The 13,239-nt window shown below is 40.9% G+C and overlaps 1 protein-coding gene across 3 annotated transcripts in view; it reads right to left on the reverse strand.

Annotated features, from left to right (window-relative positions):
- Positions 1-13,239, reverse strand: part of MYBPC1 (myosin binding protein C1) — a 78,896-nt gene that overhangs the window by 19,944 nt on the left and 45,713 nt on the right. For all 3 annotated transcript variants that reach the window (XM_054810961.1, XM_054810951.1, XM_054810972.1), the window contains 9 exons: positions 12,039-12,144; positions 11,565-11,731; positions 9,172-9,334; positions 7,807-7,913; positions 6,411-6,544; positions 4,789-4,945; positions 4,065-4,169; positions 3,216-3,404; positions 1,627-1,761 (listed from right to left, as the gene is read on the reverse strand). In XM_054810961.1, coding sequence (XP_054666936.1) covers positions 1,627-1,761; positions 3,216-3,404; positions 4,065-4,169; positions 4,789-4,945; positions 6,411-6,544; positions 7,807-7,913; positions 9,172-9,334; positions 11,565-11,731; positions 12,039-12,144 — 1,263 coding nt within the window. The remainder of the gene's footprint in view (positions 1-1,626; positions 1,762-3,215; positions 3,405-4,064; positions 4,170-4,788; positions 4,946-6,410; positions 6,545-7,806; positions 7,914-9,171; positions 9,335-11,564; positions 11,732-12,038; positions 12,145-13,239) is intronic.

Consider the following 13,239-nt stretch of genomic DNA (forward strand, 5'->3'; position numbering starts at 1 on the left):
ATATTTCTTATCCTAATTTGGAAATCACATACTGTAATGTCAAGGGTTTTATGACAGTGACATATTACAAACACTTTTAACTTTTCCCCTGCCATCCTACCAATGCTAAACAGAGCATAATATACAGCATACACTGAAGTCCTTGCGCTGACAGTTCCCTTTATATTCCCATACATCTTGCCTGTGCAATGGAAACATTATAGGAATGCTGCATCTTGATGTAAGACCGCATGCGTACTCCTTCTGAGCTGTTCCCGCAGCTCCCTCCCAATATACAAGGAAAACCCTTCCTACCATTCCAGGTGTGTCTGCCTTCAGGTAATCTTCTCCAGACCTCTGAGCTTCTTGCAGTCTGTTCCTGCTCCTTACAGATATTCAGCTCAACACTACAAGATGCTGAGTGCTCCTGAGAAAAGCCAGTGGTTCTTCTTCACTCCCTCTCCCACTTGCCTGAGTGAGAGCTGAGGGCACTCTGCTCCTGTGGTATCTGACCACTTTTGTGAACTACTGTTTTCCTGGATTGTCTGAATCTGAAACACGTGACAGTGTGAAAGACAAGTTCTGTCCTCTACCTGTCTCCAGGCTGTGGGCTGCATTCATGGAAATCTTTCATTGAAATAAATGCCTTTATGAAAACAGGTGTCCAACTCATCACTTGACTTACAGCGCAGTCAAGAGCAGCAGCTAGCGGAGCTGAAGATAACTGTGTCCCATTCATCCAAACACACAACACTGCTGGAGTCCCACTGATTGGCATTTGCCCACAGAGGCTGGGTATTGCACATACCGCTCCAGTCTATTTCATACTTACCCAGGAGCTGGTGGATTTTACTTTTTGAAAATAGACTTCATTTGATGCCAGAAGAAAATCTGCTGGCAAATGCTAAGTTTCTGCTGCCTGTTCACCAAAGACTCTTAGTTGTAAAATATAAATTATATTTCCCTATTTCCTGTTAGTTCACTCTCATAAGTTTATTCAGTCTCTTACATCTTTATCTTTCTCCTTCATTTCTGTATAGATTTATGTCTTACATGGACATAGTTAAAGATCCTGTATCTAACTACATGGAAATGTTGGAGAAATTCAATATCCAAACATGAAATTTGCATGTCTAGATAACTTCTACAGCCAGCTACTGGGGAGGCTGTCTGTCCTCAGTATTGGGAACTGGCACTTTAAGTAGCCAATTAGTAATATGTCAAAATAGGGATTACCACACTGAGGATCTCCTGTCCCTAAAACCCAGCCAACCTGCACATATTTTGGACTGTACTTCTAGCCATTCATTATTTCCTGTTCATTCATCCATCCACTCTTTACTGCATCAACTCTTCATTTAGCTCAAAAAAGAGGATAGGAGTTTACATGGTACTTGGTGCCCTACAACAGATTATATGGCTTTCGATTTGGATTTCAGATCAAATGTAAAATGGGTTGAACTACAATTAACATGCAGGATCTGGGATACAAACAAAAGGAATCCTGAACAAAACCCTGCTGCTTGAGGTTTTCTGACTGATTAGCCTCTGCCTTAAAGTAAGAGTACCTGACACCTGTAGAGAAAAATTTGAGAAATTCTCACCTACTTTCACTATGAGTAACATACCACAGTCGTCGTCACTTACTTCCTTCAAAGCAGTACTCTACAACATAGCCGTCTAACCCTGCGGCTCCAATGTGGTCTGGTGGCCTCCATTTCATTGTAACTGAGGTATCAGTCACTCCATCCACTGCCAGGAGAGTCGGTGGACTGGTAACAGCTGAAGCAAGCAGGCAGCGGGGAGAAGGCAGAAAAATGTGTTACAATTAAAGGTTTGCATTTATGGTGTGTATTCCTCTAATTGAGCATCATAGGTGACAGGCTAAATCCTGCCTGCCAGGCTTTTCCAACCCTCCCTGGCACTTCTTTCCCAATTAGGACCAAACTAGGAGAAGCAGGTACCTCATCCCATATCTGCTCACAGCCTAAACCAGAGTTAAATTCCTGCTGCCTGAGGAGTGAGAAGGACCAAGAATGGTGGAAGGTAAAGCAGAGAAGTTGTGAGTAGCGTATTCTACAACTGCAGGTATTTTCCGGCAAGAGGAGAGCATGCTGTGGCAATAATGGCCACCTTCTTCTTCCTCCTCTGCATTGTGGGGGTGCCGCTGAGCAAGGTAGGAATCTTTGCTGGCCTACAGAACAAGGCACCTTTCTTTTACAGGGACTTGTGGTTGTCACGATAGTTTGAAAATCTGTTTCTTTATATGAAAAGGCCACCAGATTAGTCTGTCACTAGGTGAATGACAAGGCCCTCTAGCTGTTTCATTAATACAAAGCAATAAGATGACATGTAGAATAGCATAAAATATGACCTAGCCTAATCTGGATTGTCTGCAAAAGGACATTGAAAATATTTGAATCCTTTCTGGGAAAAAAGCCCCTACTTCAGCTAATGGGGATCCATGAGGCATAGAGTGAAATTAGAGACTATTCAAATGTATCTTATCATATGATTTGTTGCAATATTGGGCAAATTCATTTAATTTTTCCATAAATTTCTACCTTTATGATAAATCACATACCTATGATTTTTTTTTTAATGGAAATGTATGGATTATTTGTGAACATTCATACATTTTTTCAATGGCAAGCTACTATGTAACAGCAAAATGTAAATAGCGAAAAAATGAAAGACTCATTTTTGTACAGTGCAGCCTGCAAATAGTGATCTTTAGAATTCTGGTCACTTTTCCTGACCATTTTTGGCCAATGCCTGACTGAACTTATAGCAGGAAAAAGACACACAAAACAACCAAGACTATAATCCACCATGTTTATCAATTCTCTAAATTCCCAGTTTGACTGGCAACAGTTTGACTCTACTAACTCAGGAGGTACCTATGATACACAAGAACATGGAACTTTTAGTTCTGGTCCTTAAAACATCCTGACCATAGTATTGACCATATCAGGCTCACCTATAGCATGTCACTATTTTATTGTAGTGAACCATTTTTCTGTCTATACATCCTTGTTTCTTGTTTATAAAAGACTATAAATCCTTCAGGAATAGACATATAGTTTATGCAGCACCTAATACAGACAGGTTCTGAGCAACACAGGTGCAACAAGAACTACAGTTATATAATTAGATGACTGTAATAATGTATCAAGGATAATTTTCTACATTATCTACGTACCTGCGTACCTATCTCTATGCTCTTGATTACTTACCTAAAGGAACAAAGGCCTTCGAAGGCATACTTGGTTTGGAAATGCCTATTGCATTAACAGCAAATACACGGACTTCATAAGCAACACCTTCAATCATCTTCTTTGGCTCAAAAGTTGTTTCTTTACACAGTTCGAAATTCAACCTCATCCACCTGGAGCTTTGTTTCTTTTTCCTTTCAATGAAATATCCTATTGACCAAACAAAATATTATTACAGTAAGCGGTGGCATAAAGCTCAATAGTGAGGGGTCTATTTTTGGACTGCCCAATGGTGCTATTTCTGGATACACTTCAATATCACCTTCTAGCCTCAGAGTGGTGTAGGGATTATTGTTAAATTTTTTTCCCATTGCAAGCTATCTGATAGTCACCTGTTTGGCTTTCATGGCCACGTACAGCTTTTTTTGGACTTCACGTACAACACTGCTGTATTTAGTTCAGAGTGAAAAGGGCCTGATTTGCTGGCCTCTGGGCCCCCCTGACTTTCCTCGCGGTTCAATGTATTAGAAGATATTCCAATTTACACAGTAAATTGTTTCTGAAATTCCTGCTAACATTCAAACAGGGTAACTGTTCAAAGTTTGGTATTATAAGAGGTTGCCTTTCAAGCAGGGGGTTTGATAATGTGGCAACATACAAAATCACAAATCTCAAAGCATTAGAAAACCAGGTATCTGATAAAGCCGAAGACTGGGTAGAACATTCTTGCAGCTGGATATTCAAAGTGCAGTTCTCCAGGGCCTGAGCTAAACTGTGATCCTATGGCGCCCATTATTTGGAGTTTGTGTCTTCTGTCTATATTAGAGCATCACCACAAAAAAAAAAAATAAAAAGAAGAAAAGTATGTACCTAAGATGGGTGATCCACCATCATTTGCCGGAGGTTCCCAGGTCATAACACACCAGTCTTCACCCACCTCAGTCACGTTTGGTGCCTGAGGAGGATCAGGGACATCTGTTGTAAACAAAGTAAATATTATTAAAAAAGGTATCTTCTTTTTGCATAGGTTGAAATAAAATATGTCAAGTAAGAAACAACTCTCAATAGTTTTTGAAGTGCAACAGGAGTTCCTAATGAGGAGAGAGAGAGAAAAAAGGCCTTTGTGGATCCTGGCAGGTGGTTGGGAAGGGATAAATGCCAAGCTCTTCAGCACGGTCAAGACACTTGAGAGGCACTTGAGGGCATGTGGTAAGACAGAGCCCACAGTCGCATGGAGAATGGAGAACAGGGAGTGCTAAGGGCAGCCTGAGGCAACTGCACAAGTTTGGCCCCTGCAGCGTGAGGTGGCAGCGGGGTGATAATTAACTCCCTCTTGTGTCCTGCAGTACACTGGGCCTTGGTATCCTTGCACCTCAATTCCACATCTGAAAAGGGGGACAAACGGGGAAATGGAAGTTTTCTGAGAATCTACAAGTTTGGTAGTTAGGGAGGACAGCATCTACAGAAGAGAGCCTTCAGGTACAGGAGGAATTTCTCTCTTTTGGGGTGCAGAAAAGTAGGGTTCTTCAAGCAGCATTTATTGAAAAGGGCTGTGATAAAAGACATGGCTCGTGCACTGTTCCACATGACTTACCAACCACTTTAATGTTGATTAGAGCCGTGTCCTCTCCAGCCTCATTCTTTAACGTAATTCTGAAAGGACCTGAATCTTCCCTCTCAGCTGTATCAATGACCAGACAGCTGCTGTCTGGGTATGTTTCTGCCCGTATTCTTCCACTGTCTGTGAGCCACTAAGAATCAAAGTAAGCAGAGGGAAAAGTCTTATTTTCTGGATCTGAGAATCAAAATGTTCAAAAATAAAATCCAAATGCAGTACAGGACACTTCAGCAAAAATACTAAAGCAACCGTAAGAAAAAACACACTAAAGCTCAGAATTTCAGTCACCTAATGATCACAAAAATTACAAAATATCTGAGGGACAAATAGCTAACTTTAAAATACAGTAACTGTTTAGTACACAGTTCAGCCATTGCATCTCAAAGGAAGAGGCACTATGCTTACTTGTCCTGTGAGCAAGAACATGCTTTTGTCAACACTACCTGTCATTAATTTGATGGAAAAAGAGTAATGCATTCTCCCAAAAGTCAGATCAAACTGTAATTCGTTCAGTTTAAAGGTCAAAGTGATTGTAACGGTCAGTAGTTTGTCCTCACAGATTTCAAATTCTGGCACATATTTTGGAGTAAGAGCTCTCCTAGAATAATCCCCTATTTGGACAAGTCCACAGTGGTGATACTACAATTAGTATTTGAAAAATAGTAGTCAGAGATTTGACCAGATAGGGTCTGATGAATCCAGTAATAATAATATGTTCCAGCTTCCACATACCACAATGAAGATTTAAATGCAAAAAGTGTTTTTTTGGTATTACACAGTCAGGGATTGATCTGCAGAGTTTTGTATTAAGACACCAGATGCAAGACACCAATTGCTCAGCCTATTGTTTCATTCGAGACTTGACACTCGATCAGAATTTATCATTCATTTTTCAAAACCAGACCATACCATGGCTTACTGACAAATCGTGGCAGCCATTCTGGGCAGTACGTACAGAAAAAATAGCCATTTGGTAGATTTTCACTAGTTTTCTTTTGCATCTCATATGTCACTCTTCTTTACAATTTATTTATAGCAAAACCATATATTTTTCCTTCATTAATTTCAGCCTTTCCTCAAAAAGACCCAAAAGTTACTAAATAATAGTTATCCATTTCACCCTTCATTTCTAAGTGAGAAGAGCTTTTTAGATAAAATGCATTTCCTCCTTATTTTCTGCCATTAAAATGAATATCTTCACAAAGTTAAAGGTTATTTTTTGAAGGAAAAAGACCCTTGTTAAGCTCTACAACTGCCTGAAAGAAGGTGGTAGTGAGGTGGGTGTTGGTCTCTTCTCCCAATTAACAAGAAGTAGGACAAGAGGAAATGGCCTCAAGTTGTGCCAGGGGAGGTTTAGATTGGATATTAGGAAAAATTTCTTCACCGAAAGGGTTGTCAAGCATTGGAACAGGCTGCCCAGGGAAGTGGTCACCAACCCTGGAGGTGTTTAAAAGACATGTCGATGACATGGTTTAGGGACACGGTTTAGTGGTGGACTTGGCAGTGCTAGGTTAACAATTGGACTTGATGATCTTAAAGGTCTTTTCCAACCTAAAGGATTCTGTGATTCTAAAGAAACACCTATAATGACGATGTACCTTGTCCCCTTTACTCCACATGACTTTTGGAGTTGGCTCGCCAGTGATGGGGATCTCAAGTCGTAGTTTGCTTCCTGCCACTACTGTCACAGTGTTATTTTCCCCAAGACCGTCCAGGTGGAGTTTAGGAGGATCTGAAAAAGGAGAGATTGTGCAAATTTGCTGTGTGGCTGCCACTCTGAGAGTTCAGTGACCTGGCATAGGTCTGCAACATAGAGAAACGTATTCTATGTTTTGTGTTTTCCTGGTATTTTTAGTCAACTGATTTTTTTGTTTGGAAGAAAAATTGTGAAGAAAATTTCTTTTTAAGAAAATAGTTGTCTGATGAAAAGTAAATCATGGCACCATAGAAATTTTGGAATAGTAGGATGATTTTAAAAAAAAAAATGAAAATCTATCTTCCTGAGGCAGAATGATGTATATTCAAGTAACTGAGATTTCCTCTAAGTGGCTCTTGAGAATTTCCATTGCAGGCTTTCTACAACACCTTTTACCACGCTTCAGACATCACTGTTCTTAGAGTTTAAAACTTTTCTTAACCCAAATCCTCTTTCTGAAAATGAAACGGTCAGTTTTATTGTACCCCATGAGCATGGAGAACAACTGTTGAATATCCACTTACAACTTTTTTTTTTTTTTTTTTAAACTGGAAGTTATGTCACTGGGCATATCCCTCTAGTACCCCTTCCCTCTTCATTCTCCCTAAACCTTGCCAATATTTTTTGTAACACAGATATCCCACTTCTTTCAGCTTCAATCACAGAACATGTTTTCTAAAACTTTGGTCATTTATATTGCTCTCCTTTTCACTTCCAAGTTGCTGGTTGCAATTAAAAGCCAGTGAGGTGTTGTTGTGGGAAGAGCCAATGCCTTGTTTTGTTTTTGTTTGAAAGACTGGGATCATTAACAAGCCTTCTGTTTTGCTGACTGAATACAAGCTGGCCAGAAACATTTTGCTCCCTAGGTATCATTTAATGTATTTAGGGAATAGGTAAATATGTACCTATTTTACTAATCTTTTACCAAACTAAATCACATTTTGCAATGTCAGCGAGCCAATTCTTCAAAGAAGACAACACTGTATATCTGAAAAGAGGATAGCAACAGGTGTTTTACACAAACTCTTAACAGTGGTCTAGGTCTAGGAATTCAACATCAAGAAGCCTTCTCCAGGAGCTCTCCCAGGCTTGTAAACTATGAGCAGATCCTGTGCACAGGCAAAGTGCTCCCTGACTAGCTCACTTGCACTTTCCCAATGAAACAGGTCTGTTTTCTGTGGTAGATGCCTGCTCAGAGGAAACTAACTGATTGTAATCAAAGATATTTCACATTGCTTTTAATTTCCAAAGGTCAGAGAAAGAGGTGTTATATATAAATCATTGTGACATATACTTACCCACAACATGCACTTTGCATGGAATATTAATATTATAGGCATCTGGTACAAACATGTATTCACCCTCATCATCAACAGCAGCGCTCGCTATGACAAATCTGTGGATTCTGTAAAAAATTGAAACAGAAATAAATGTAAATTATTTTTGAAGACTCCTTGAAACTATAAGGAAAAATCTGTGAAAAGTTTAGGAGTTCTGTGCAAGTGTGTAAAATTACTGACAAAAATCCTTTGCTGTCTGCTTAGTGGTATTTTAGCTGATTAAATACTGTGTGATTTGTACAAAATATTATTGAGACAACCACCAAATAATGTAACCAATTCCAAAATTTTTTGTTTGAACACAGAAGTAGAAAAATACAGGAGTGTAATCTCTTTGATACAAGGATTCTGTGCTGATGCCATTAGCTAGTAATTTGGTTGTTCAAGAAGAAATCTTTAGGTGATCCCATTGTGGGAATATTTTGACTTCTGTTAGACCATCTTTGTGATGGGATCCAATCTACTATTTGCTTGCCAGAATAAAGAAATGAGTGAGCAAAACATATGCTGCTCTTAATGCCTAACTGCATCCTCCAGTATGATGATGTATTTGCTCTTCTATTACCTGCTATGTCTGAGCTCTGTTCAAGGTAGGACTCACCTCCGTGCCCTTCCTGCTCCCCTTTCCTTCACCCTATGGGCCTACATGGGTTGTGGGGAGCTCCTTCACCTTATGTCAATCCAAGGGGTCATTGCACAGCTGGCACTTGTCCCTTACTGCGACTTAGTGAGCATTATGGAGTCAATGCAAAAATTTCATAACCCGTTTAGGAACACCTTCACAAGTGCAGTTCCCTGCTCTATGAATGGTCTGGTAGGCTGAAGTGAAGGGGACGTAGGTAAAGGTAGGACCTGGTTTGGGTTTTTGCTTTAAACTGACAAGCTTTCCATGAAAAAGGATGGATTTTAAGCGCAAAGCAACCTGATATCTCCACATACTTTGCACAGGCAGAGATATGTGGTCTGAGTTGACAGAAACAGAAGCTAAAAAAACCCCAGACATTTAAAAGCTATATATTTTTAATAATGTCTAACAATTATTTTACTTTACTACTTAATATCTCATACTAACAGCAACAGCAATGTCAATAAAAATTAATAGCTTGAACTTGGATCAAGGATTTGATTATTGTCCTCCACAGCCAAAAGGCAAAAGATGAAAGGGAGAAAGGAGACATGGCTTTTATGATGATAAAAATAAATATGTTTGAGGGACAGAGGCTAGGCTTGATTACCAGATAATTTTGAGTGAAGTATCCACATATTGGCATATCTCTGCAGTGTCATTCCATCAAAAGTCAAGTCAATACACAACAGGCTTACCTTCCTTTGTGATAAAGCTTTACACGGTCACTAGCTTCGATCAGTTGCCCGTTTTTGTACCATTTCCCTTCCACGTTCTCAGATATCTCACACTTCAGGTGGATTTCCTGTCCAAGCCTCACAGTCTGGTCTTCTAGTGCAAGTGATATCTTCAGTGGTCTCACTTAGGAAAACAGAGGCGGAGATATTAGTGCTACTATCAAACAGTAGCTCATGATTCTATCACAGAGCTGCTACTAGCCATCACGATAGTCTTCAAATCAGAAAAATGCCTCCAATAATAAAGTTCTCATGTTGAATTACCAGTAATATGTACGTGTAAGCTACATAAATTAACCTCTTTTCATGTAGTCTGGTACCTTAGAAAGGGTGTTCCAAAATACCCATGCCCTGACTGGGGAAACTCCATGGCTATTGGCAGTAGAAGAACTAAGCCCAGGATCATAATTTGAATGCTGTACCCTCTCTGGTGTTTAGGTGCTGGAGTAGGATGTTTCTATCCCCCAGAGTCCATTTGTGTTGGGTTTGCGTGGCAAGGTTTTGGTAGCGGGGGGGCTATAGGGGTGGCTTCTGTGAGAAGCTGCTAGAAGCTTCCCCTGTGTCTGATAGAGCCAATGCCAGCCGGCTCCAAGATGGACCCGCCGCTGGCCAAGGCCAAGCCAATCAGTGCCTCTGTGATAACATATTTAAGAAGAAAAACAAAACAGTTAGAGAGAGCTTTTGCAGCCGGAGAGAGGAGTGAGAAGATGTAAGAAACTCTGCAGACACCCAGGTCAGTGCAGAAGGAGGGGCAGGAGGTTCTCCAGGTGCCGGAGCAGAGATCCCCCTGCAGCCCGTGGTGAAAACCATGGTGAGGCAGGCTGTCCTCCTGCAGCCCATGGAGGAAGGATGAGGGGGTGTAGAGATTCCACCTGCAGCCCATGGAGGACCCCACGCCGGAGCAGGTGGAGGCACCTGAAGGAGTCTGTGGCCCGTGGGAAGCCCACATTGGAGCAAGTTCCTGGCCGGACCGGTGGACCCGTGGAGAGGGGAGCCCACGCCAGGGCAGGTTTGCTGGCAGGACTTGTGACCCCGTGGGGGACCCACGCTGGAGCAGTTTGCTCCTGAAGGTCTGCACGCCTTGGGAGAGACCACGCTGGAGCAGTTTGTGAAGGACTGTAGCCCGTGGGAGAGACTCCATGCTGGAGCAGGGGAACGATGAGAGGAGTCCTCCCCTTGAGGATGAAGAAGTGGCCGAAACAACGTGTGCTGAACTGACCGTAACCCCCATCCCCCGCCCCCCCGCCCTGTGCCGCTGAGGGGGGAGGAGGTTGAAGCTGGGAGTGAAGTTGAGCCCGGGAAGATGGGAGGGGTGGGGGGAGGTGTTTTAAGATTTGATTTTATTTCTCATTCCTCTACTCTGTTTTGCTTAGTAATAAATTAGATGAATTCCCTCTCTAAGTGCAGTCTGTTTTGCTTGTGACGATAATTAGTGAGTGATCACTCCCTGTCCTTATCTCGACCCAAGCTTTTGGTGATACTTCTCCTCCCCATCCCGCTGGGGGAGGGGTGAGCAAGAGGCCTCATGGTGCCCTGCTGCCGGCTGGGCCTAAACCACGACACCAGTAAGAAACTTTCAAGAAGTGAAAGACCTGCGTCCCCAGACCTATGCACTAGAAGGGGTTACAATCCACCTTTCCTGTGATCTAAAAGTGATCTAACTGCTCTCATAGCTCTCCCAGCTGATACGAGATAATTTGGAAACTTAACAAAGTATTTCGTCACAAGTGGGGACTGCAGATCTCAACCCGTTTTGCCAGGCTGGTGGCAAAGGTTGACTGGCCACTAAGCTTAATTCATACACTAATTGTTCTCTTGTTTGCTGAACTGCTTTAACTCACTTTAATGCTTTAAACAGCGTTTTAAAGAGATGCTGCACAAATGATACTGAGGGAGCTACATATTTATGTCTTTGTGCCTATGAGTTCAGCTCAAGTGACCCTGATGCCCGTTAACAGTATGCCTAGTTATAGAACTGCTTATTTTCCCAACATACTTTTTTTCTGATTTTAGCTAAAAAGCCTTGATTTGGCTTTCCTGTGAAAACCTGAAAGGATTGAAGAAAAGCAGATACTTCCCTTGAAAATTTCGCTTTGTTAGCCTATTATATCTTTGGATGGATAGCTTTGTTTTCTATCTTAACGCAGTAAGAGTTTTCAAGCAGGACTAGTTCATTGCCATTACTGCAAACAACGTCTAAAGGAAAGTCACTGTTCTGGAGATTAGCAGCAAAGAAATTGGTATGGAAGTTAAGTCTCCCTTTAAACCCGCAGGAAAAGGCAAGCAAATTATTTATTTCTATAAGCTGGTAAACTGTGACATATGAATTCACGAGCAAGGTGGATGATACTTACAATCAACAGAAAGCTTAGCTTCTGACTGGCCTCCAGTTGTCATTACTGAGTAAGTTGCATTGTCATTTTTTGCAGCTTCCTCTATGATCAAAGTGTGTTTTTTACCCTCAACCTTGATTCGATACCGAGATTTAGGTTCATTGGTAAGTTCTACACCATTCTTAAACCTAATGGAAAACAAAGAATGATTATTTTTCCAATAGAAGTCCTGTGCAAATAAGACTCCCAGAGACTGAAACTTCCAGAGAAGACTTTGTAAGACTGAAGACACAAGAAAAGGTTAAACAAAGTCACCCACGAATGTGTAAGGGTATTTTTACTGTTGCTACATTTTTGAATAATCTTTTCCTGAGGTTTTCTTAACAAGTTTCAGGTTTACTGGTATGGAAAAAGCTGTCCACATTTTTGCCTACAACTAAAATATTTTGGGTTTTATTCTCAAGGAAAACAGTATCTGTTCAAAGTGTGGCTTACCATTTCACATTTGCATCATCCTCAGACACTTCACAGCTCAGTTCTACTCGTTCACCAACATAGGTAGTAGTATCCTCCAAGCCTTTGGTCACCAAAATTGGAGGATCTTTGAGAAGAGAAAATTAGAGATTCACAGTCTGAGAGAGAAAACTAAATGAAAGAGGTTTTCAAAAACATGCTATAGAAGATGGTACTACTTTAAAATTCTACTATCAATCTCAGTGCAGCTTTTTCTGCCTTAAATCAGAAAAGCAATTGCTCATTAAAATGCTAGTAGCAAATGTGCTAAATAAAAAAATAACATTTGTTCAGATTAATACCCACTTTGCATCCTGTTTTATTGACATTTTGTCCAGACAGGTCAACATGAAAAGCTGACATTCCCCTCTCGCCTCCCACAGATCCCTCTCATAAAGCTGTGCTTTCATTAGGTCCTATAAACTGTTATGCGTCATAAGATGACCTGATGACATAACACGGTGCCCTTATTGGTCCAACCCATTCCTGCTGTCAAAACTCAAGTTTATTTAACAGCAAGAGATTGTACAACAGTTACCCTCATATATTTATAGGGGTAATGGGCTCCATTATTTTAAATAGCTTTCTGAAATATTTGATGATTTTTTTCTCTCACTGTAAGTTTTGTTTTTCTGTTTGTTTTCTTGTGCATATGTGAGTAATGCCATGAATATTATCAGTAAGACTATCAACACTGTGGGAGCAAAAAGGGTGAAGAAATGGCCACCCATTCATAGTTTTTGATAGAATCTTCCCTTAAATTGGTGCAGATGGAATGAAAAATATCTGCTAGACAGCCTGATCTGAGGGTGCTTGAAACAGATCGGTTGGACCAAGAGTATCAGGGTCACCACGTGCCTAATTGTGGTGTTAGGGAAAGCCAACGCTATGACAAATGAGCCCCCAAAATGGCTTTAAAACTATGAAGGGGACCACAGCTCCTCTAGATCCCAATGCACAGTATGAAATCAACCATATCCCCATTTCAGGGTTTTCACTATATTACTAAATATAGGATGAGGGAAAAAAAATGATCAGGGATCACAGAAATACAGAGTGATCCTAAGGGCTGCTAATACAAATACAAAAATAAGCTCAACCAGATCCTCCCTGTTAATTTCTGTTGCAGCCAAAGAGACCACACCAATTTACAGCAGGTGAAATAGGAGCAAGCTTTGCATAG

This window comes from Grus americana, chromosome 1 (assembly GCF_028858705.1).
Source record: "Grus americana isolate bGruAme1 chromosome 1, bGruAme1.mat, whole genome shotgun sequence".
NCBI classification, from domain to species: Eukaryota; Metazoa; Chordata; class Aves; order Gruiformes; family Gruidae; genus Grus; species Grus americana.